At 28.5% G+C, this 27,715-nt stretch overlaps 1 protein-coding gene across 2 annotated transcripts in view; it reads right to left on the bottom strand.

Annotated features, from left to right (window-relative positions):
* Positions 1–27,715, bottom strand: part of LOC107447663 (phosphatidylinositol-binding clathrin assembly protein LAP-like) — a 122,784-nt gene that overhangs the window by 44,393 nt on the left and 50,676 nt on the right. The window contains exon 10 of one of the 2 annotated variants that reach the window (XR_015432411.1): positions 9,315–9,428. Coding sequence is in view for 1 of the 2 variants with exons in the window: in XM_087158757.1 (XP_087014883.1) it covers positions 23,435–23,447 (13 nt within the window). In the remaining variant the exon portion in view is untranslated. Of the gene's footprint in view, positions 1–9,314; positions 9,429–23,285; positions 23,448–27,715 lie in introns of those variants that run through there. The other variant, XM_087158757.1, reaches the window with a different exon arrangement.

Genomic DNA, 27,715 nt, shown 5'->3' with positions numbered 1-27,715 from the left:
GATCACCTATCCGCGTAATTGTTTCCCTTAAATCCTTGTTTTATTTTCTTCCCTTAAAAACCAATATTTTAAACTGAAACGCTGAATATTTTGCTTTTAAAATGTACAAGTGAAGTAGCGTTATGTAAGAATGTTTTGTTAAAATGCTAATCGTAACGACTTCGAGGACTACCTCAACTTTAAAATTATCATCTGCACTTTAAAGAAGATTTGACCTAAGGAATACAGATTGTGTATTACAATAATAAAACAAGAAAAATTGCTGAGAAATTATTTTATTTGTTGACGAGAATTTTAACAGTTTAAACTGAGAATACTTTTTATTGTTAGGTTTATTTATTTTTAAAAAAGTCAATTTAACTGTTAAGATTTATATCCTGCAACATGCAAATCCCTCTCTCTCTCTCTTTCGCTACTCTTAATTCACAATTCAGTCCGAGCTTACAAAATTAAAAAAAAAGACAAAGATCTCCTGACGAAAAAATAAATTTTCTGCAAAAATGAATAAACAGTCAATATTTAAAATATACCTGAAAAAAATCACGAATGAACACTTAAATTAGAAATGACTTTCAAATAAATTGGAATTCGAAAGAAAATTCGTTTTAGGTTTACATATAAAAATGATTTTTTAGCTCATCGAATTTTAACTGCATAATTACATTTAAGTGGAAAATACGAAGAAAACAATTCGGTAAAATTACGGAACTGTATTGACATTTCTGGTTTAAAAAAAAAATAAATAAAAAATAACTTGGGTAATAAAATTAAAATATATCCTGCATTTAAACCATTTATTTGATAAATTTTCTATTCAAATTGTAAGGGTTTAACAGAAATTCTGGTTTTCACAAATATAGTTCTTATTACCACACATTTAGTAGAAAATACAAAACAGAACAGTTAATTTTATTGAATAAAGGCTTATAAGAAGAAAATGCTCTTAGCTAACATGATTATTTACCATATTTTACCAAAATTTAACAAACATTATAAAATTTCATCTTATTGTCAACCTAAAACATTACCCAAACACTTTGGTAAAAATTATCGAGTTTTTTGGTGTTTCCATAGAGCTAGAATTATGGTAAACTTAGCAATATTTTGGTAGTTTTGATCATACATTTTCTCATCTTACAGATCATCCATATATAGTATTTTTTTTACAAGTATAAGAGTTAATAATACTTATTATCGATTGTTAAATTTTCTCTGTATTTCTTTCTATAAACCATAGTAATTTCAAATTTTAAAATCTTGTTGTTTTTGCTCAGAAAAACAAAATTTCATTTCTGTAGAGGAATTTTTGTGTCCAGCAGAGCGGCTCATACGATATTTTTTATCACTGAGTGTAGGAGTTAATAATTCTCAAACAAATTATCGATCATACATTTTCTTCATTCCATCGTAATCCCTGTACACTTCTCTACAGTCCATTGTAATTTGATTTTTCTAAATCTTGCAGTTTTTGCTCTACAAATAAAATACAGATAATAAAACGTAGATTGAAGTTATCAATGGCGCATACGGCAATAATTTAACTCCGTTGGCTACGCCCTAACGAATTTTTAATTTAGAAAGAAACGCATGGTATTGTAACGTATTATTATTTCTCTACTCAAAGAATTAAGGAGTTTTCCTCCCTAAACATTGCCCGTTCATAAATTTTTCTGTATTGGTTCAAAATTAAATGAAAACAGAGTACATTAATTATTTTTTCCTTCTGAACTTTTTTGCTAATTTAAGAAATGAAATACGGTTAGAAGTTTCTGAGTTAACTCATAAATATTAAGACAGTAAAAAATTTAAATGCATGAATTTCAAAAGATCTAATTTTAAATGCATTTGTGTCCAGATGAGAGAAGAATTGAATTTTAATAATTTATGAAGATGCGAAATAAGAAGATTTAACAATTTAGTTACCGTTAATTTTTCTTTTACAGTTTTCTTTTTATATTTTAGCTTTCTTCATTATTGCACGAACCACGAAATATAGTTAATTAAGTAAGTTACCGATTTATTATATCAATTGTTAGAATTATGACAGGTTGTAACTGATTTCTCGCTTTATAATATTTTAATGTTAATTTTAATTTGAATAATGTTAATTTTAAAACACATGAATGAGAATGAATTTGATTTATTTGAATCATTTACAAGCTCTGGACTGTTCAGATACAAGGAGTTTAAAAATCCAAAAAAGTGCAAAGAATTATGATGCTTTGTTGTACTTATAAAGCATAAAAAGCGAGACCTTCTCCATTTTTAACAAGTTATATTACTAATCAAATAAGACCTTGATATTAAATCAAAAAATATTTTTTTTAAAAATTAGAGTTCATTTATATATTTATTTTTCATTTACTTTTCTAATTTCCCACAAATGGTTGAAAGATTTTTGTTAGATACATTTTAGAAACACAATTTTGATCTGTAAATGACTTTTACGGTGTATTGCTTTTCGCAATCTGAGAAATATGAGAATTTTGCGTTTTTCTGTTATATTTTTGCTTATTTATTTTTTTAGGAAAAAAAATAAACAGTTCAATGAAAAACTTATTACGAACAATTGAACATAATAGTGGTCTTATGAAAATGTTAAATAATAATAATCGTCAGCAATATAAGGAAAGAAATTAAAACTGAAATTGATGATAGGGGAGATCGATTCAAAACATAAAAAAATAACAAAATATTGGAAAAGTCTGAAGTTCCTCAAGAACTCTGACCCCCAACAGGGTGGGATGTGAGAAACGCATAACCGGACATCGTTAACTTCTCAAGTTACCATACACTAACAAAGAGAGGAAAAGGATCTCTTTTTGAAACAGCTACATTCCATCACCTACTACTCGTCCCCCTCAAAGTAAACTTTAACTTCTTAATTCTAAAATAAAGGTCTTTACTTCTTTTACTAACAAATATTTTAATATCATGAAGGGCACACAAATACACTTACAAACTCCTTTTTATTCCTGAAATTCTATTGCATAAAATTGATCATTAAAATTCTTATGATTCTCTTTTTGATATTGACTTTACATTTAATATATGCAGAAAAAAAAAGCGCTAGTTCTTACAACGTACAAAAGTGCTTGCATTACAAACTACTAATTTTAGTGCAATCATTAATAATAATAATTCAAATTATTATAATTTTATCGAAAACTATTTAAAACAGCACTAATTCGATAATTAATTATTATGATGGGTCGCTCCTGGGAGAGCAACCCCCCTTGTGTAAGGAAGGGACAGTGAGTAAACTTTGTTTTTGTTTTAACGAAAATAATTCGAAACAATATTTTCATTTAAGGTTTGTTATAGTAGTGTAAAGATTAAGGTGTTAAAATTCTGAGTTGGAAACTTAAATCCTTTAATTTTCTATTAAGATATGTTTACTGGACTGCTCGAAATTGATTATATGGGGTTTATTTGATATAAACCCCATATAACCAATTTCGGGAGATATTATATTTATTTGAGCTAAGTCAAATAAAGAATGAATAAGTCAATACGGCAAAAAAATTACTCAACGTTGAATTACAAGTTCCTTAAAATAAATATTCTACAAAAAATATGAATATAAAAAAAAAAAAATTTGTACAAAATAAGGAGTAAAAATTTAATTTAACTATGTCGTATTAGGTAAACTTCGTTATTCCTACTATAATTGCGAAATTTATTATATTTAACTGCAAATAAACTAAGAATAAGTTACTAGATATCAGATATTATTGATATAAAATTTTATTGAAAGATTGGTTTGAACTGTTTCCTAAAAACCGAATTAATCCAAATTAAAAAGATTATTAAAATAAAAAATTAAAAAAAGTATGTGTTATTAAGAGAGAAAAAATATACTTTACAATTACAATTTTGTTAATAAAATGATTAATGAAAGTCAAAGAATACTATTAGTTTAATAACATGAGAGAATTGTAAATGCACTATTCCAATCACTGGATACCCATTGATCATTTTTTTTCTTGGATAGATCTTTTATAAGGTCGTCATAAATTACAAAAGGTGTCTAAATTAATTTTTATCCTTTTGTCAGTCAATGGGCCAAATTGATAATTAATTCCAGCTAATATACGTTTCGTAGAACAATACAAAATTCTTTTCTTTCTTCAGTATTAATATTTATATAATAATTGCTGCCTAAAAGGAGAACAATAGTTGTGTATAAGTTAACTATAAAAAGATTATAAAATGCTTTAAAGTAATTTAATATAACACTATTAAAAATACGCTCTGGTGAAAATAAAAAGAAAAAACTCAGTCTGTAAAACAATGAATTCTAAGAATTTCAAAAATTGTCTTCTTTATTTTTTATTATTACATTTCGAGATGCTTTTTGATTTTCGAGACGCTATCATGATTTTTTTCATGACTCTTAGAATTCTTTACTTAAGATAATAGTGTTGAAGTTTTCGATTAAATTAGTCTAATCGAGAAGTGCGAACGCATGAGAACCTAGAATAATAACATTAACAATGATCATTCCTAAAACTTTCTTTTTATATGAAGTTGGAAAAATAAACTGCATTGCTAAATTAACGTAAAACGAGCAGATATTTATAAATTTCCTTCTCTGTCAGAAGACTGAAAAGGTCCCTGACACCGCCACTGTTTTGGGGTTTTCAACTTAACGTTACACTTTATCAGACACTGCTAGATTTAGAAACTTCACATTACGCAGATATGTAGGAGATTGAACGCAAATTGCAATGGAATTAAAAAATAATTCTAAAATTAAGTCAAGATTATTTTTATTCTTAAACTTGTTAGAAAAATAACACGTGGGCCGCTCTATGGCCGCAAGCATTCAGTTGCAGAAGTTAAATTTGGTATGCTGAAAGAGCCAAATTTAGTTTATAACCGTAACATAGAGTCTTTATTTCCTCTTAGAAACTCTTATTTGTCTGAAAGTTATTACAATTTAAAAGGTTCTTTTTAATTTTTTCTTTAACTAATAAATATTTATCGATTGTTGTGGAAAAATTTTTCATTTACGCGATTTTCATAATATCCCTCTTGACTTTATTAAAAATAATAAAAATAAAGAAAAAAATATATATAGAAAAAGATTAGGTGTTGCCAAATATAAAACTTCGACATTTCATACCGATATTTGAAAATATATGTAGAATAAAGAGAAATAAGAATTGTTTCCTATATGATCTGTTAACAAGAAAAAATTACTTCTAATTTATTAATTCTTATTGTGTCTCGCATTCTGCCTTTCTAAATGTAATATTTTTAAGCACAGTTATTTATTATTCAAATCCAGCTATCTTTTTTATTTTGTTAAAATTAACAAGTTAATATAATGAACTTAAATAAAAGTATAATAATTTTATATTAAACAAATAAATTTTAATCGACTTTTCAGGAAAAAAAAAACTTTTGAGAACATTCTTGAGAAAGGTTTGTACCCAATGCCTCTAGTTCTGAGAGAAAAAAAAAACGATTTTGCGCGTGGGCATAAACTGCTTTTTTCATAGAACATCTTCAATGCGTAATAACTCTCGGCGAGACCGTTTTTCCTTATTTTTCATTTGTCAAAACTTAGTAATCCTTAAAATACAACTGCTGGCAATCCAATCGTAATTTTTATTTAAAAAAGTAGAAGAAAACGATTTGTACTTGATCTTCAATTATTTCAAACTTGATGAACGAGAATCAACTACAGGGATTATCGAGCGTAGCGAACAGGTGACGGTGCCTCCATGTAGAAAACAAGGATACATAAAAATAAATTGTGTCGAACAACTATTATCAGTAAGCGTATGATTAATATTTAAAATCGCCTCTAAAAAGGGACTGTAGAAGCTGAACAATTGATAAAAATTTATCTGCTGCAGTCAAGGTATAAATTATCGTCACAATCTGAAAAACATTTAATGTATTTAAATATTTGCATGTTTACGAACTATGATCTGTTTTTGATTTTTTTTTAAATTAACCTCAAACTTTAACCGGATTTTAATAAATTAATTCTAAAAGAACTGCACTCTTTAAAAAATAGGTATGAAAATTGGATTCGTTTTGTACTATGAAAATTGCCAAGTCGATTCGGCAGCATGAAATACTATTTAATTTTTCGCCAGTTTATGGTTAAAAGTTGAAAGAGCTCCACTTAGTTCTAATTACATAATCATTCAATTTTGTCTAAATAGTTATGCCTTTTCTAAAATATTGATTTGCAAATTGACCGTAAATTTAAAACTATACCAGCAGTTTAATTGGGCAAACAAATAAAATTTCGGTTCTCTTACCGTTATTTTCATATTTCAGCCATATTTCTGCCATTGTTTCCTAAGATTTAAAACACAGCACAATTTTAAAATTTGTTAACCCCAAAACCCCTTGTGAGAAAAAACAATGTTTTTAACTCATGTATAGGAAACATTTTGCAAATGACGTTTGAAAATGGATAAATGTGCGTTTATTATTTTGTATTGTCACGTTTCTTTCATTTTTCTACAACTAGGGAACATTATTGGAGAATGAGTAATTTTTCACACAATGCATTTTTATTTAAATCTTATATCGACTTCATAGAAGAAAAAATCGGTAACTTTTTTTAAATCATGCTATAACTTTTGTATTTTTTCCAGCTTTAAATACGAATCTATTTTGATTAACACTTGAATTGAAGTATGTGATGAATGTAAGTGTAAAGAAAGATTGAAACAGAGAAATTTAATGTTTAATTTTGTCTAATTTGCTATTAAAAGAATTGAGTTTTAAAATAAAACTCAATAACGCAATTCTGGTTTTAAATAACTATTCCGCTATTTAATTGGTAAAGGCAATATGCAGTAGAACATTTTTTTATTTATGTCACATTTTATGCTAGAATAAATAGTGCAGACTCTTGCCACACATGAATGATAGATTTGCTTTTTTTTAGTAAGCAGAAACTTTTGTTGGAGGGTTGTCCTTGGGTGGGGGAGGGATATGGTTTCTGCAGAGTCCGCGGGGGGTTATGCCTCAGCCAGGACAGAAGCCGTACCGACTGTCATTCTGTGCAAATTGGCGAAATTCTATCAAAGTTAAAAGAAAGGCAACCCTACAAGACCCGACACTTTATATTTTCTGCCATCTATCGGCAGGAATCGAAAACACGTCTAAAGTAAAAAATAAAAAAACAGCGCCATCTGTGTATTGCATTCAAAACAGTTTTTTTTTCCTTAATGTATATAAACTATTTTAAAAATAAATATAATACTGCATGAAAAAATATTTTTGTTATGCGAATAAAAAATAAATATAATTAACATTTTGAAAGTATAATTTTTATTTTGATCTATATTCTGTATTATAAGCTTAGAGAAAAAATTATTTGCTTAATATTTTGAAGTTTAATTAATAAAAATATCCAAATGTATTTTTATTATTTAAAAACATATTTTGAAGAATAAAATTTCCTAAGCAATTATTACCTTCAAGTATTGCTTAAAAGTTTACGGAAAAAAAAGTTACTTACTTTATTGGACTAGACGTTTGCTATAACCAATCAGAAAATTTAAACACGATTTTTTTAAAATTCAAAATTCCTAAGACCATTTAAACTATTTTGAATCCAGTTTTTAAGAAGTAAGTGATTAAACTAAGATATTAAGTTTAAAATGAACATTAAAATAAAAATAATAAAAAGCAGTTTATATAAATGAAAAGTTTACTTTTTTAAATGGTATACATTCATTATTACAAAATACTTAAATTGTAATAAAAGTTAGTAAATTAATGTAATAAAAAAGCATATTTCATTAAAAATCCTTGCTCTAAATTCAAGATATTTATAATTTCAAGGAGGATATAAGCAATTTACAATATTTTTTTCTATTTATTTTCTATAAATGGATTTTTTTATTTACATGAATTTTGAACTTACCAATTCATTTTTGTTTTAAAGAATGTTTAAAAAAAGAATCATAGTCTGAAAAAAATTCATGTTAATTTCATTTGGTTAATTTTATTGTTCTAGTTATAAGTATTAATATTTATTCTTATTTTTAAGGGAATATGTATTCAATTTTTCTTGAAAGTAACAAATATATTATATTTCGAGTTAAAAATTATACTTCAGAAAATGATTTCAAAAAGAAAAAATTAAAAAGAAAAATAATTATATATATTTATTTAAAAATTGTAATCAAATTTAAAATGATTATTTTTTTATTAAAATTACTTTTTTTAAAAATATAATAGGTAATGCCACAGAAAGTATATTTAGATTATAATAAAATAATAAAATTCTAGTTTTTAATATTCTATTTAAAAAATTAGCAGTTTTCAAAGAATAATAAAAACTGTTTTTTTCCTCTCAAAAAATACGGTTAATGTTTTATGAATTTTTTTCCTTTCTCTCCTGATTTTTTTTCAAAGTTTTGAGTTAAAAGCACATTTTTTACCAACTCTGCATCTATTCATTATTAATCAATTGTAACATTACATTTAATTAACGGTATACAGTAAAGGTCCTGTAACTAATTAAGTGTAAGAGGCCAAACAGCGGTATACAATAAAGGTCCTGTAACTAATTTTGTGTAAGAGGCCAAACAGCGGTTTTATTTTTCGGGCCTGTATAAGTGAGGAGTTATTCCGCCTCTTCCTGAAATGCCTCAAAACAAACGATAAAGGACCCTATTGTACTTGCCTTTTGCCGTTATCCTACCTAGAATGCCAGCTTACGGCCTTACGTTTGTCGTGAGGTGTGTGCTTACTGGGTAGTTATAAAATACAGGATTCCTCATTAAAAAACAGGAGACTTGGCAGGCATGGAATGTAATTCAAAAAATCTTTAGCTTCCAGAGTAGCAAGATGTCTATCCGAATTTCCCCTCTGAATTAGGCTCTTTGTACTGGGTACAACATAAAGAATAATTTAAATAGTGAAAAATATTTTTTTAAACATTGAACATATTTTTTACCAGGCACAAAATTGTTATAACTGTTTAAATCCATAAAAATAGGCTCATAGAGCAACGCCCTAAACACACACAACGTCCCAAGCACACGAAATTAGAAAAAAGAATTAATAAACTGAAGCAGAAGGAAAATGAAAGTAAGTTAATAGTAGATAACATTAAGAGCTAAGCTGCATTAAATATGATCACTAAAACATAGCATAATAAATAAATACAAAAAAGACAACAAAAAAAACTTATTAAAATATAAAACTTATTGTTTTTCTTAATTTTCTTTGTTTTTTTTTGTCCTTTTTGTATTTATTTATTATGCTATATTATATAGACATATATACACATGCAGAGCATTAATGAAATAACAACAAAATCTACATGCCTGTATCAGGTTTGATCATATGTCAGTGCCATTGTCATACAAATCAGCAACATAAGTAGGGAAAACTGCACAGTGCCAGTATAAGAAACTGTAGTCAGAAGCATCCTCTTTAAGCTGAAATGAAATAAATTAAATTTATTAGAAATATTTTTAATTAGCAAAAATAAGTTTTAAAAAGCTGACAAAAAATAACTTGAAAAGCATAAGCTACAAAAAAAGCTTATTACTTCCACTAATACTAATTACTTATAAAAGTGAGAAGAGTTTTAAAACTTATTAATTTTTGCTAATAAAACTGATGGGCTCAAGATACATGGTAGCTAAGCCCTTCAATTAAGTAACTTATAAAATTTAACAAATAATTTTAAACATAATTTACCCTTAAAACATAAGATTTTCAAATAGTTAAAAAAAAAGATACTTTTTCTAAATGCATTAAAAAAACTTGGATAGACATACCATAATTTTGCAGAGCATACCATGGCATTTATGATTTATAAACATTAAACTTTGGTATGCACTGCGTACCTAATGGGGCAGCCTGTACAGTATTTGTTTTGTTTTTTTAAAACTACTTGAGCTAGAAAATTCAATTTTGTTCAATTGATTCTTCAAAATTTCATTATTTTTCTTCATCTCTTTATCTTTTGCAGCAATCTATTTTCATATTTTATGATCAATAATAATTTAAAGAATTAACAATGGAGGTGTAAAACAGTTTGCAAGAATGTATCAATAGTGCAACATACGTTCTACCCTTCACGCAAAAAAGTCGTCGGTGAATTCCCCTCTCGCAATCACTCTACTAATAGTCTCTTATAAAGCGCAACGGAAGTATGATTCCACCTTTTTCTGCTGCACGCGTGAAGAAAAAAAGTGAAAGAAAAATATCCAATCAAATGAGTTGGATGAAATGGTTAAATCTTAAAGGTCAAGTTTTTTTTCCCCACTTTCAGCTGAAGATCAACTTTATTATTAAAAGAAATAACGCATTCACGATCATTTAATGCTTTAATTTCGTGCAATTATTCATCCATTTTTAAAACTATTTTTTTTAAAGCTTTTAGCTGTTATCATTTGATAGGTTAAAATTTTAGAAATTTAAAATTAGTAGTAAAAAAAAGGGATGCATACATGATTGTTTTATTGTACAATTTAAGTCAAACAAGACTTATTTTACTTTATTGAATCATTTGATTTAATAATATTTAGGTATTTCAAATCAGATTATTACATTAATTGCGATAAAGCCACGTGAGCAGCAATTTATTGTATTTTGATAACTAATTTTAATTTTATTTGGGTTCTTAATCACTTGGCTTACATAAAATTAGAGTACTTTAAATTGGCATTTATTAACGTAATACATTTGTGATTGGGTTAAATTTAAATTGTAAACAATTGTACCTGGTACAATTTTGCATACATTTGAAAAGTTGTGATGAAAATTATCAAATTACATAATTTCTAGTTTTAAGTAAGAATGCATATATTAATTTATTGTTGATTTATTATTTTAATGATTTTTAAATGTCTAATAATTTATTTTGCTTATAACTTTTTATTTGAAACAGATACGTTAACTTAGCGATCGATTGTAATACAATTTTGTGCGGCGTATCAGAGGGTCTGGCCTTTCTGATGAAAAACCCGTTCCTTTATAGTCAAATTTTACACATATACCAGATGCAGGGTATATACCAGGGCAGTGTATCTCCGCAAAAAGCTGGTATTTTTATTTTATAAAATACTAATCATATACCGAATATGCATTACAAATCTTAAAATATACAAGGGGTGAATAAATAAGTTTTACATTAAATACAAGTATATAAAAACTTTCCAATCCTGCCTAAATGCAATAAGAATTACTAGGAGGCATCGCCCCCTGCTCGGTGGGGCTCGCCAACCTCCGGAACTGCTTTCGCAGTTCATTTCAGATTGCCTCGCAATCATATGCTCGCTCATTGGATACGTTCTTAATGTCTAGCTTTTGTATACTTTTTTGAATACTGAAGTTCTGATAACTTTTCACTGTACAAAAAATTCTAAACCTGTACATTTCAATATTAATTCAAAATTGCAAACATTTCACATGTTTTTCTTAATCACACTATTCTAAATTTCAGTTGTTGATAAAAGTAACTGTTGTAAGTTTTGTTTTAAAGTCTTTCCCACCAGAGTGTTAAAGTCATGTGTTGTAAAACAATATGAAATAGTAGTCTGCCACTGAACGCCGGATGTAAAGCATCGGCTTCGTGGAAGATAATTTTGTATTTTTAATTCTCTGAAGGGCGTCACCCTAACAGTATGGAATTTGTTAAATAAATGTATATATTTTTGATTGTTGATGAAGCCCATCATTTGGTGTTTTCATCAGTGTTTAAAAGCAAGACAACTGTAAGTTTTTTGTTTTATCACAAAAATATAAAATGTATAAAAAACAAAGAAAAGAGTAAGAAAATGAGTATAGTCATAGAAAAAGTTAAAATTATAATATAGTATTTGTCAGTTAAAATAACACTTTTTGTTTAAGTCATTTCTAACAATTCAAATTTTTCTGAGGCAACCCTTTACCTCTAAATATTACTTTTTTATGTACACATTTCTAAATGTCAGTATTCAACCACAAAACAACTTAAAGTCCTCAAATTTAGCATGAAGTTATAAAATGTAATGAAAGAGGGTCATAGCAATAATGAAAGTAGAAGTAAAGTTAGTACTGTAAAATTAAAACAATATTTTTAATCAATGAGCCAAGTTCTTCAAGAAGCAGTTGTAGAAGTAGGTTTTTATTTAAAACTTTTTATAGAATTTCTTTAAAAACACAATTGTTAATTTGGGCATTTGGCGATACAACACTTATAGAATTGAAGGATTTGTTACGTCAAGCGCTCAGGTATCATAATTTTGATCTAGTTGCGCTTCTATGTCATTTTGATTTATGTTGCTAAGTTAACTTTCAAAAAATTCTATGGCTGGCAACAGCATTTTTATTTTTTAAGTTGTTTATTTTTATTTCTTTTAGAATTCGTTATTTTTTAGCGAAATATTTTTTAACCTAACAGAATTCTTTGCTGACTGATATATGAGGAAAATAAAGTAAATATTTAAGTGTTGTGAAAAGAATCTTATTTAGTTGTGCAAAGTACTTCAGCCAAAATTTGGGAGGCACATAAGAGAATTATATCTATTAGATCAGAAACAAATCATTAAAAGGCAGAATGCTTTGGTGTTTTCAAAACGCAAACAAAACAAAGCAAACGTTGCCACCGGCGGAAAAGAAATACAGCTAAAATTTGGGAGCCACGTAAGAGAATTATATATAATAGATTACAGCATGCAGCATAAAAAATTTATATTAACTTTTCTTTTCAATCACACAAGAAATAAAGTTTTTTTCACCACATTGAAAAAATTGGCTATTTCATCATCTTTAAATAAGCTTAAAATAAATGTATACAAAACAATAAGTATATTCATTTGTAGCATGATACTAGGCAAACATTAATGAAATTTAAAATAAGTATTAAATAACTTTCTTTATGTTACAATGTTATTTCGGATAGAAAAAAATAAATAAAGATGCTAACTACCTAGTAAGTTTTAGCTCTATAATTAGTGCAATTTAAATTCTTGTTCAACATATTCAAAATATTTTTAGGTAAGTTTAATTTCAAGTAAAAGGTTAAATTTATTTATTTTAGCAATCAATATTTTAATAAGGAGAAAAAATTATAATACGTTAACCAATGTACCTTTTACGCTAAAATTAAATTTTTAAAAGTCAAAAATATGGTAGCATACAACTACATTTTTAAAAAATAAAACATAGTAGCACACTATTTTTCACTTTAAAACAAATAGTTTTTAAAAACAGACAATCTATTTTCCAAACCAAAATTTTAAAAAAAGTTATTAAATCTCTATAGAATAATAAAGATATAGAATAGCCAATTGAAAAAATATCAACTGCCATTCATTTTGTCTTAAATATAGATACATATTCTGTTTCAACTTTATTTAGAAATAATCTATTTTGTAAATTACATTGTATAGGAACAGTAATCATTAAAATAAATTGTATTGATTTTATTGTAATCATTAAATTAAACATATTTTACCATGAGAATTTTTATGAGAATACCATTCTGAATATTAGTGTACACATTTCCATTAGTACAAAATTTTCATTTTAAAATATAAAGATTTCTTTTTTATTTCACATATTTTGACAATATAACTTTTGAATTTATAAAGTAGGAAGACAATTAATCAATATATTAACACTATATAGCATTTTTAATCAAAAGTAATGTAATTTTATTAGCCAGAAAGAGTATATATGCAATAATATATCAAAACATACTGATGGTAAAGCAACATTTGAACTATGTTCAAAATACTTTTAGAGGAATGGGTGTCACAAGATATATTCTTTTTTTCTTCTTGTGTGTGTTAACACTGTGTTAAATTTTTCAAAAACTATTAATTTCAGAAATGCAAGTTCTTTGAAACTTTTGACCCAAATGAAAACATTTTAATTTTTAAAAAATGCAACTTTCAACTAGACTCTTAGTGCACCAGCTACTAATTTTGTGAAAGATATCAGTGTTTTAATTCAAATAATATGTTAATTAAAGTCACTTGTATATTAAAATCCAGTAACTGAAAAATGCAGTTGTTATGGAATTATTCATCATTTTATGTAATTCAAATAAAATAAAATGAATAATAACATGTTTTTCTTTTGACTGAAATGCAAAATAATGCTACCATTTGCACTCCTACAGACATAAGCAAACAGTCTTCATTCTTTTGCACATTTAAACTCACACTTTATAATCAAATAAAAATAATATAAAACTTAGCAAAAGTTTTTTTTAAATTCATTCTTATGCAAAGCTCTTTGCAATATTTTTTTCTTATTTCCAATAGGCATTGTAATATTTAACACTAAACAGGGCATTGTAATATTCAATGCTAAATTATTTTTAAAACTTTTTGAATGAGTTTAAAACAATCACTTTCTCTAAGTTTAAAGGAGAAGAGAACTTATTAAGCAAGATAGAACTGGACATTACAAAAGTTTTTTTTATAATATGAAATAATTCCACTGCATAAAATGCAATCTATCATACATCGGAATAATTTTAACAATATACACATAATATATAAATAAATATATTTATTATTGTCAAAAAAATACCCTTGAAAAAATTATGAAGTATTTTTAAATATTATGATCAAATTCAACAAATTACTGAATTTATAAAGGAACTCAAAACATAAATATTCATACAATTTGATATTTTAAGGAATTGCATACTTGGACCATTAAGAGCAGATAAAACAAATATACTCACTATACTTTTTGAAAGATACTAATCATTCCTGCAAAAAAAAAAAAAAGTACATTAAAAGATATCTTAATTTCTAAAGCCTAAATAAAAAAGTAACTTTTATTCAGAAAATAAACATTCATGATGTTTTAATGTAATTGGTTTAGCAATTTTGTGATTGACAAATATAATTAAAATAGCAAAGATACAGTAGAGTAAAACAATAACATTTTTATCATAAAAGCTAAACTAAACTCAGAAGTGTAACAGCTCAAGGAGACCTACTGCACCCATCCTGGTTTTCTTGACATCTGGGTAACAGCAGTAGATTTTACAATTGGGTTGTCAACCAAATGTGTAATTCTCAGAGTTTAATCCTCAAGCATGCTTGGCACTCATTTTATCAACCAACTGAAGCAATGAAAGGCTGTGTTAACCTTCCCTGGATTGAGCATAGAACCCAGGACTTTTGACGTGCTACCACTAAGTCATTGGGCATGGACATCTACTATAAAAGCCACGTTATTATAATTTAGTTTTTTTAAGACTATATTCGAAAGAAAAACCAGAAAGACAATTTAAAGCTGACCTCCTCAAAATGTTGAATTGAGTGAATATAATATAAAATACTATAATACTAAATATTGAAAGGTCATTTTTTAGTAGATATAGCTGCATTGAGAAATACAAATAGCAAAACATTTTGAATTGAAGTACATTTATCAAACTTACTAATAAATGAATAAACTTGATTTAATGATAAAAACTTAAAATGCTTTTTTTTCATTTTTATCACTATAATTTTGATTAAGTTGATAATTAAAAATTTCAAGCATAAAAAAATCCTAAAAAATTTATATTCTTTTTGAAGATCTAATAAATTTAAAAGAATTAGAACAATTTAAACTGATACAGCATTGAAACCCTCTTTTTGAAAATAAACGATTAAATTAAGCATTATTAAGAATTAGACTGCATTATTAAGAATTCGAGTAAAACAGCTGATGGCGAATTGAAGCCTACCCAGTTTCAGATTGATAGATACCAGCTTGTCTGGGATGTAAAGACGACTGGTATAGTAATGCTGGACCACATTGCTGCTATCATGCTGTTGGTTACGAAATTGTGAAGTCTTAATCTCCACGACCCCTTTGGCCCATAATGGGCTGTTGTGAAAATGTTTTACTTTGTAGTCATGGAGCGTAAATTAGGTAGCTTCTACATCAGTGTGTTGGAAATAAAAATATATTCTATTTTTATTATAGGTTATTCAGGTATGAATACCAGCAAATTTAGAATAGTTGACTCAGTTATTTTTGAAAATATATGAATAGATAAACACATGTGTAACTAAAAACATGTGTCACTTAAAAACAATCTAATTATATTATAATGAAAATTTTAGATAATTATTAGATGAAAATCTTATACAAGTTTTGCATAAATTAATTTAATTTTTACTTGAAACTATCAAGATAATATCACATCATGGTTTTCATTTAGCTATATATAAAACATAAAAACCAAATTTTCAGTAGAGTTAGTTTTTTTTAATTAAGATATACAAAACTTAAAATAGTTCATACTTTTCCAATGATGATTATTTTCAAAGCAAGGTGTTCTAAATGTTTTACCCAATATGAGTAATTGATTCATTAATAACAACAGAATGACGGTGGAATATTCTTTCAATTCCCTATAATTGAAAAAAATATATTTGTTTTCATTGGAAATTTTTTTTAAAAAGCAGCTTTAATGGCATTTAATAAACAGAAAATAAAAATTGGATTTCTTAATATTGAGTAGAATTAACAATTTAAAATAGACATATAATTTAAAAAATTTAAAAATCCATATGGAGATTGCTTGAGTACGCAAATTATAAAAATTTATGCCTACATGCTATATATCATACAACTAGATTACACAACAAAAAACAGACTATGTGAACTGATCAGCTCTTTCACAGCAAAACAAAGAAAGTGAATACATAAATTATTAGATATAATATAAACAAGTGGTATTGCAGTAATATGGCTTCTTTTAAAATAGACTAATGGTTATTGAAGAAAAATTTATGGTTTTCAAACTTTTTTTAAAAAAGTAATGTCAAAAACGTTAAATATGCAATACTCATTAATTAATGCTTATGCATACTGCTCTGTTTTTTGCAGGACAAATCAAAAAAGAAACTTTGTAATTTTTTCAAAAGCAATTTATAAACCACAGCTGTCATTATTGTCTCTGGAAAGGGCAAGACATTTAACCATGTCAGTTGTACTCTATTCCAGGTGGTTTTGAAAATTAGAGAAATTAACAATTCCAAGAAAAGTCATAATAATGAATAGCGTCTAAAAATATAAACAATCAACTGAAAAAATCATAGAATATTGAACTGATAGCCAACTTATTAAACATTGGCCCAAAGTTGACACCAGAATCGACTGATATACAAGTTTTATAGATGTAATGTTATAAAATTAGTTTTCTTAAAATACATGCAAAATTTATCTATTTTGTTTCTTTTATCAAATAGGACCATTCTTTGTCCACATTTTACGATTTTTTACTGAATTAAAATGAGCATCACCTGTTGCAAATTTCATTTGGTGTGATTAAGATGGAGAGTGAGAGTTTTTAATAATAAGAAGAGTATTAAAATATTAAGTATATAAGTGAAGTAAATATTGCATAGATTTCACACTAGCTTAAAACTTACTTAATAATTAAGATATTTTTGTTTCAAATCGAGACCTTAATAACTAGATTTAGATGATCTAGTCATGGTTTATTATGCCTAATTCTCAAATTTTTAAAGTGTAACTATACTGAGTCTTAATGTATTATATTAGTCAGAATCTTGACACTATACAGAATCTGATAAAGTATTAATAAAGTAAATTCACAATGAAAACCAAATTTCCTAGTAGCAAATACATATGTAATTAATATTAAGTAACAGAAGCGCTTTCTGTAAACAAGAAATAAAAAAATTAAAAAAAAAAAAATCCTTCATGTATAGCATAGAACAGTATATATAGTTTTTTAATTATAAATCCAAGAATTTTTGTTTTAAATCTAAATATAAAATAATACATGTACTAATATTTTTGGCAATATTCTCCTGTTCTACAAAATATTTGTAAAGTTAACCTTTTTTAAATTTTTGCTATTAGTAAATTACTTTTTATAATACCCAACTGAAATTCCAGCTAAAGCAAGTCATTGCAGAATTTTTTTATTCTCAAAAGAAAGTAGAAAAAAAATCACGAGCCGTTTTTCCTCCTCTGATATGCAATAAGGGCATTTTTTTAATACAATTCTGCAGAAAGGAAAAAAAAAGTTTTCCTTTTCTGCGACTTTTAAGTTATTTTAGTTAAATTCCTAGACATTTCTCGAATTTTTCCAGATTGATAAAATTATCTGACTTTTTCCTGCTCTTTGGCTGCTCTATATACACAAATGGTAATTTTTGACATAAGCACAATAAAGATGAAAGTATTTGACGAAAAATCTAGCCGGCTTAAAAAAAAATCGTTGCCAATACAACGCTTTCTGACGTTGTAGTTTTTTTGGGGGTTTCACACATTGGAGGTTGAGATAATGGTACAGTAGAACTCCAATTATCCGAATCGCCGATTGACCGAATCGCTTTCAGAATTCCTATGGAAATATAGTAAAAAGATAAGTTTCTCTTTTTTCTTCTTTTTTTATATGAATAAAATAAAATGTTAGTAAAGCCAAGAAAAGATTTATGCAGAGAAAGTTTACAGGATAGGACAAAGATAAATAAAAGGAATAACAAAGGAGGGGAAATCCAGTGACAAAAGAGCAGATGGGAGACCGTATGAATAAGGATGTTAGTTGTGGAATGTTATCTTAGGAATGTTGTTTGTTGACAAAGAAATGTGAACGCTACACCCCCTGGTCAGCTTGCTCGTGCCAATTGGCGCTTTATCGAAGACAACTTTTTAGGAAGCTTTCAGTAGAGGGAAAGAATGAAGAAGGTGTGTTGGATAACCACAAAAAGATAAATTTGAAAGATTGCGTGTACATGGTTGCGGAAGCTTGGAATGTGGTTAAAGATGTCTCATTAAGATGTGCATGGAACAAGTTAAAAGGCGTATCAACTAAAGAAGAGAAGGAAAAAGAGAAAAGGGAAAAAGAAGTTAAAGAAAAAAAAAGGGAAGAGACAGAAGATGAGGATGCTGTATCTCTTATGGAATTCAGATACATATTTTTGAAAATTCCTGGATGTTCAGATGTCAGTGAAGATATAGGAGAGTGGATGGCGTGTGATTCATCAGACTGTGGATTTCAAATTTTAAATGATGATGAACTTATTGAAAGTGTGATGGAGGAAAGTGTCGATGAAGATGATCCTAATGCTGAAATTGAGGAAGACACAGGGCTGTCAGCTAGTGAAGCATTTGCTGGCCTTGAAACTGCATTGAAGTGGATGGAGCACCATCCCGAGTGTGACCATATGCAACTTCTCACTGTCAAACGGATGCGCGACTTACCTGCCCGAAAATGGATGAAGACAGTTAAACAGCTTACTTTAACTAAGATGTTTAGCATGTAATAACTTTCATTTACTGCAAGGTATGTACACATTATTCATAAAAAGATCTCTTTCCTTAAAAACAGTTCTTTTCCCTCATTTCCACTATACATACAGTAATTATTTGAAATAAGCATTTTAAATAAAAAAAAATCCAATTATCCGAATTTTTTATTCTCCAAATGGGGTCCGGTCCCAATTGATTCGGATAATTGGAGTTCTACTGTACTGGAAACTGCCATCAATGTAGTTGTTTATTCACGGATTTATTAAGGGTATAGTGTTTGTTAGTAAGAGAGAGCAATAACGTATACAACTCTGCCTATACTTGGTAGTCTATACCGAGCAATATTTTTGACACAAGAAAGAAAATTAAATTATTTAAACCAGGGTTGGAAAGGTTTAGGATAGAATGGATTAATCCATGGTTTAAACCGTCCTGTCCAAAACCCCTTTGTCCAAAACTGTCTTAAACTGTCCAAAACCCTTTTACTCAAATTATGTCACAATTTTATCTGAACAATATTTAAGAGGTAAAATAAACATAGAACTAATAATGTATCGATAATTAAATATACTAGAGAATATTTGTTTTCAAAAGTATAATTTTTATTAATATTGTTTGACTCTTCAATTTAAACAAAGGAAGATTAATCAGTAATCAAGTTCAATTGGTCCTCTCATTCAATAGTACATAACTGAAGTTTGACCTTGCCATACAGGTTAAAATATTAGGGGCTTAGTGCTTGGTTCCTCATTAACAGGTTTATTTATCAATAGTACTATTCAAGAATACTTTTATTTCATTTATGTTCAATTCTTTTAGCATAGTGGTGATACATCACCAGTGTCAGTAACTGAAACTGATGTTATGCCCTTCAAAACTGTTAATACATTTTTCAGTTATTTTGTATTTTCAATTTAAACTAATATATTTATATTTAAAAATAATTTTGTTTAAAAATATATGTCTTTTTTATCATCCTGTGATGCAGAAATTATAACATTTTCTTAAAAAAATATTGTGAAAAAAAAGGTTAATTTTTGAACAAATTTAGTATTTTATTTTTAAAAAAATTATTATTTTTTAATACTGCCATATTTATCCTTATACAAAAATATTATTTATCAGTATTAAACGCATATTTATATTTAAAGGATTAGGTATTCACTTTTGTTGTTCAATGAATTGTGGAGCTTCAAAGATTATAAACCTTTTCCTATTATATTATTTTCTTATAATAAGTTATAGTAAATTGTATAAAAAATATCAAATATTTATTGATACATGTAATTATTATGTATACAATGATTACACCTATAGAATTTTTACGTTTTGCCAAAGTTCAAGGTTTTGGACACTTTAAGACTGTTTAGGACAGTTTTTCCCAGTTTAGGACAGTTTTACCCAGTTTAGGACAGTTTTACCCAGTTTAAGACAGTAAAACCCATGTGTCCTGTCCGAAACCAGTCTAGGGCGTCCAAAACCCCAACCCTGATTTAAACTTATTTTAGAGTTTCCAGTAAAAAGGTGAAAAAGTCCAGTAGATTCCAGAACTCAACCGAAAATATAAATGAAAAAAAGCACACTATTTTCATACTATAGAATATGTAGGGAATTCTAGGGATTTTTTAAAGATTTATTAAATAAAACATAAATACAATACCGAAAAAAAGCAATTAAAATTTTGACTATTTGATAAACTCTGTACTTGCATACAATTAATTCCTTCTAGTGATAAACAAGATATATAAAAAAATCTACAATTGCTACTTTATTTATGTCACACTAGAGCTGCACAAGGGGCTATTGGCGAAGGCTTGGGAAACATCGCTAAGGATGACCAGAAGACAAGGCATCGCAATTTCGATTTTCTGCAAAAGCAGGGATGTGATTGACAAAAACACAAAAAAGAGGAAGTTTATAACTGTAGCATTAAACGCGCAAAAGAAAAAATGATATGAATTCAATAGCCAATATGATAATGATTACATTATTATCTATTCAAATAAATATAAATAAATGGTAATTATGTTCTTAAATAAAATCTTGATTAAAATAATTTTTTTTTAATAATTTAGAAAACTTTGAGTAATTATGCATAAGCACGATTTTATGTATCACATCATTTTAAAAAACATTTCTTTAATGGTCAAAGGACCTTTACGGACTTTCTTATCAGTTCTTTGTTTTTCCGATGGTCTTTTATTAACATGACTGATCTGTAGACTGCGTTTTGCAGACTTTTGATCATCAGTGTTGATAGGACAAGAAAGTTCATTTCTCACACAATTTTTAGAGGCCTTAGATTAAGAATCGCGATGTTGGATTTTAAAATCGCGTGAAAAAAAATCGTGATGCCTGATTTTAAAATCGCGTGAATAAGGCGATATCGGATTTTAAAATCGCGATGTTGGATTTTAATATTGCGTGAATAAGAATCGCGATGTTCGATTTTAAAATAGGGTGAATAAGAATCGCGATGTTGGATTTTAAAAGTGCGTGAATAAGAATCGCGATGTTGGATTTCAAAATAGGGTGAATAAGAATCGCGATGTTGGATTTTAAAATCGCTTGAATAAGAATCGCGATGTTGGATTTTAAAATCGCTTGAATAAGAATCGCGATGCCGGATTTTAAAATTGCGTGAATAAGGCGATATCGGATTTTAAAATCGCGATGTTCGATTTTAAAATTGGGTGAATAAGAATCGCGATGTTGGATTTTAAGAGTGCGTGAATAAGAATCGCGATGTTCGATTTTAAAATTGGGTGAATAAGAATCGCGATGTTGGATTTTAAGAGTGCGTGAATAAGAATCGCGATGTTCGATTTTAAAATAGGGTGAATAAGAATCGCGATGTTGGATTTTAAGAGTGCGTGAATAAGAATCGCGATGTTCGATTTTAAAATAGGGTGAATAAGAATCGCGATGTTCGATTTTAAAATCGCTTGAATAAGAATCGCGATGTTTGATTTTAAAATCGCTTGAATAAGAATCGCGATGTTTGGTTTTAAAATCGCGTGAATAAGAATCGCGATGTTCAATTTTAAAATAGCGTGAACAAGAATCACGATATTGAATTTTAAAATCACGTGAATAAGAATCACGATATTGGATTTTAAAAGCACGAAAATACAAATCGCGGTATTGAATTTTTAAATCGCGTAAATAAGAATCACGATGCATAATTTTTAGAGTCCGTGAATACTTACCGCAACGAGTAATGTTTAAACCGCGTATAAATTCCAATATCGATGTTTGATACTACAACCGCGTGATAACGAATCGCAATATTGAAATTTAAAAATATATATGAATACGAATCGCGACATCGGATTTTAAACTAGCCGGAATATGAATCGCGATAGTGGGTTTTAAAAACGTTTAAATACAAATCGCGATATTGGGTTTTAAAAACGCTTAAATACAAATCGCGATATTGAATTTTTAAATTGCGTGAATGGGAATTGATTTTCAACAAAAGAAGAAAAAAATTTTCAACAAAATATCATTTACTGCATAAAAATTTTTTCCGCGCGGAAATTTTTGAAAAAAGAGCGGAAGATTTGGAAAAATCTGAAAAAAGCGGAAATCAGCGGATCCGCGGAAGAATCACATCCCTGGCAAAAGGCATGGCTCCTCTGTTTTCGTAGCCTGATGACCTGCAGGCGAAATAAAGAACTTAGGGGTAGAACAGTATACGAGGACTGAAGCCGCACACCCTCGGTCCCTACGTTTGTCGATGAAAGTGGTCACCCACCCGCTGACTGAATGCAGCCAGTGATGCTTGAATTTGGTGTTCTACTGACAACCATGTCTCTATGATCAATCCACTACGTGGACAAGACCAAACTTAAAGAATGTACAATGGAAAGCATAATTATAGTCGTTATTTTGCAACACAGATATGTTAAATGTATATACAGACAATGTTAGGATATTTGAATAGGACAAAAAGATTTTGTGCAAATACACTTCAACAGATGAATTAAAAGCACATAAGAAAGAAATATTATACCTTCTTGTGGGTAAGGGACAGCCTGTATGAAACCTCCACCTAAAACTGGTTGATTCAGAGACATCAAATCGAATGAGGGCTTTTCTGAGTTCATTATTTCTTTTGGCTTGGCAGGGGGACTCACAGATACAGGAGGTGGTATGGGGCTGGGAACTTTGGGGACAGCATCGGGAGTCTGTTTGGCTAGTTCTTTCAACCTCTGCTCCTGGGGAATAGGTTTTTCAAAATTAATACATTCCAACATTAACTTATGAAGCTATTCAATTTCATCATAGTACAGTCAAACCCCGCTATAGTGAACCTTCAAGGAACCAAAATTTCCGTTCACTATAACCGTTCCACAAACAATTTTAATTGATGGTTCCAAACTTCCCCCTTTTATAACGCATTATTCAAATAAATGACCCATAAAATGAAATACAAAAATGACTGAAAAATAAAACGTAGTATCAAAAAATGTATTAACTTAAATTTTTTTATTACCTTTCGACTTGCATACAAAATAAATTAGTAATCCAGTGTTTTCATCATAGAAAAAAAATGGGTGAGAATTTCTCACCCTTTCTCAAAAACAGGGTGAGATTTCAGAAAGTTAAGTGAGATTTCTAAAAACTGAAAAAATACAAATAGACTTGGAAAAAAAATTTCTTTTGTTATAATACATTTTTAACGTCTTCTATTTTTTAAAGCATTGAATATTTTTGCTGCATCATCATAAAAGATTTTGCCTTTACTAGGTATTTGTCCATCTTACATTAGCGCATAAAAAAATTTGAACGTCTTACATGAAAAACCATACCTACAGTAAACACGTGGTTGCAGAGAAATGTGTTCTGAAAGGGGTTCCGTGGTTCGGAGGGGTTGTGTTCTGTTGTTCGAAAAAGTTCTGAACAATGCCTACTGGTAAATAGGGAAGCTGGATAACGGGGCAAGTGTTGAAAATAATGAAGATCCAGGAAGAAAAGTGAAACGGATTTTATTTTAAATGACGTAATTCGAAGCTTTTTCCAAAATGCGAGAAATTCGCGAATTTTGAAATTGATTTATAGAATGCACGAATTTCTCGCGGTAATCATTTTTCAATGAGAGAAAAGAAAAAAATATGCGAGATTCTCGCGTTCTCGCGCTGCAGTGTTAAATCTTTAACTGATGAGCAATCCTCAACATCAGATATGGAAACACTTCCCAACTCTCCAATAATTTTTCCTGAATTCAGGGTTCATGCTCTACCATAAAAATAAAATTCAAGTACTTTTCAAGGACTTTTTAAGACTTATTATAAAATTCTCAAGGACTTAAATTTTAGTTAAAGATAGACTAAAATTTAACATTTTAAACTAAAATGTTTTGACGATAAATGTTAGTCGATAATAGCAGTACTGAAAAATAAGACTTCCATTGCTCTCTCTTGATTTCGGAAAGTGATCTAAGTAAAAAAAAAAAAAAAAAGAAAAACAAGGGTGATTGGCATCAAGTCGAGAATAAAATTCATAATGCATAAAAACGTCAGGTTTGAATTTTGCATTAAGGTTTATTTTAAGCTAGGTATACAACCTCTGAATAAGCAAAGATTCGGGCAGAAGACGGGGTAGGGGGGAATGTTCTATATAATACTGTGATATCAATCAGATATTTAAAAACAACTCTGTGGGGAGACTTTTATTTAATATTTAAAGTGGCAGAAGCATTTAGACAGTGAAATTTAAATTGTTCTTAAATATAATTTTGAAATTTCGACCACTTTTCTATTTAAGAAAATTAATCAATTATTGGATGTTGCGGCTTGATTATCATTTTAAATTTATTACCAGTCAACCATTTTAAATTGAAACAGTTGCCAACTTTCACCTCAATACCTTCTGATAGATTCTTAGTACCAATTTTTGTCACTTTGACTTTTTTAATTAACCACTCATACTTGAATTAACTTTTTTTCAGTAGCATCGATCATACGCACTTGACATGGTCAGGTGAATATGATTTGCAACGAGTAGTTTTCAAATCGAGTATAAATACGAAAATCGATGTTTGATATTACAACATCGATGTTTGATATCGCAAAATGCGTGAATACGAATAGCGACATTGGATTTTAAACTCGCAAAAAAACTAATTGCGCTAAAAAACCGCTTAAGTACAAATCGCGATATTAGATTTTTGAATTGCTTTAATGGGAATTGCGAGTGCGATTTTTGAATCACGCGAAAACGAATTGACACCAGGCATTAAAGGACAAAAATAAAAAAAGCTGAACCTTTACAACGCAGGTCACTAGGAGGAGGGGGGGGGGTGCTCTATATGATACTGAGATTTATAAAAGCAACTTTCAAGAATCGCGATATTGGGTTTTAAAATCGTGTGAATATGAATCTTGATATTCGATTTTAAAATCGCATGAATATGAATCGCGATTTTGGATTTCAAAATCGCGTGAATATGAATCACGAAATTGAATTTTAAAATCGCGAGAATATGAATCGCGATTTTGGACTTCAAAATCGCGTGAATATGAATCGTGCTGTTGGATTTTAAAATCGCGTGAATATGAATCACGATTTTGGATTTTAAAATCGCGTGAATATGAATCGCGATTTTGGATTTCAAAAACACGAAAATACAAATCACGATATTGGATTTTAAAATCGCGTGAATACAAATAAAGATATTGGATTTTAAAATCGCGTGAATATGAAACGCGATTTTGGATTTTAAAATCCCATGAATATGAATCGAGCTGATGGATTTTAAAAACACGAAAATACAAATTGCGATATTGAATTTTTAAATCGCGTAAATAAGAATCACGATACATAATTTTTAGATCACGTGAATACGAATCGCAGTGAGTAATTTTTAAATAGCGCACAAATACGAAAAACGATATCTGATATTACAACTGCGTGATAACGAATCGCAAAATTGGATTTAAAAATGCGTGAATACGAATCGCGACGTTGGATTTTAAACTCACGAGAATACAAATCGCGATATTGGGTTTTAAAAACGCTTAAATACAAATCGCGATATTGGATTTTGAAATTGAGTGAATAGGAATTGCTAGTACGATTTTTAAATCGCGTAAAAAATTGCAACACGTAAGTTTTAAATCAGTTAAATACAAAAATCGATGATCGATATTAAAATCGTTTGATTAAAAATCGCGATTTTGGCAAATTCCGGTACAGTTCCTAATATTTAAAATTCCGAAAATCAGCCAAACAACAAAAAAAAAAAAAAAAAAAAATATCGGCGCTCGAAACGAAACGCTTCGACTCCTTTCCACTCTATAGCAGAAGTCGCGGTAATCCGACTATCGTTCGGGCGGCTTGGGTTTCTCCAATAGGACTTCCCAAAAATTTTAGTTTTTGGAACACGGTCGGAAATTTTCAAAATTGGGGAAAAAAAGCGGATTTCCGCTTTCTCCCGGAAGTCTTTCATCCCTGCAATACATAATTTTTAAATAAGTCTAATACGAGGATCGATGATTGATATTAAAATCGCCTGAATAAGTATCGAGATTTTGTCAGAATTTGGCGCAGTTCCCAATATTTAAAATTCCTAAAATCAACCAAACATACATAAAATCCTAAAATCAAACAGTACGTGTCATCATCTGAAAGACGGGGAAGTCATTCTCTCACACTTACGCGCGTCAAAAAGTTAAACATAGAAATACTGGAAATAGGGCTGTTTTCCTGAGTTTTCGATACTTTTCAAGGTCATTTCGAATTTTTCAAGGATTTAATATCATTTTCAAGTACTTCTAGGGGCCCTTGAAAATCAAAATGAAATTCAAGTACTTTTCAAGGCTTATTCCGCTTTTTAAACCTGTATCATAAAAATAGTTTCACCAACTTTCTTAGCAAATTCATAGACTTTGACTTGAAGCATTTGTTCAGATACTGTAAGATTGTGGCTTCTTTGAATGCTGAACCAATTCAATAATGGTATTCAATAATGAAGCAAATAAGAAAAAATGCTTATTGCTACATTCTATGCTATAAATGGTTTTAAAAATCGGTATATGAATTTATTTTCAAGTAGAAATTTCAAAATTATTACAAAAAATGAAGAAAATAAATTAGTTTAAATCAGAAGAAAGTTCATAATATCCAACTTCCTCTCTTTTTTTGGTCCATTATATCCACAAAGAATAACATTATATATGTGTAGCAAGGCAGGGGAGTGAACATTTTGTTCACTATATCCCGTAGTTCACTATAAACCATGTTCACTATAGCGGGGTTTGACTGTATCTTCATAAGCTATTTAATTTCATCACAGTACAGGATAATCATAATTAAAATATGAGGTTTTTAAATTTTTTCACTGAGATCTTTAAATATTCATATTTTTTTTTTTTTTGCGGAATTCCTAGGAAAATTCATTACATTGGACTTTGGTCCCATGTTTCTTCATATCGTTTGCATGATCTCTTTCCTAAGAGTAATTTTTTTTATTATCTTAATGGTT

This window comes from Parasteatoda tepidariorum, chromosome 3, assembly GCF_982258835.1.
Source record: "Parasteatoda tepidariorum strain Cologne lab strain chromosome 3, Ptep-v5.0, whole genome shotgun sequence".
Taxonomy (NCBI): domain Eukaryota; kingdom Metazoa; phylum Arthropoda; class Arachnida; order Araneae; family Theridiidae; genus Parasteatoda; species Parasteatoda tepidariorum.
This window is presented reverse-complemented; position numbering and strand designations above follow the sequence as displayed.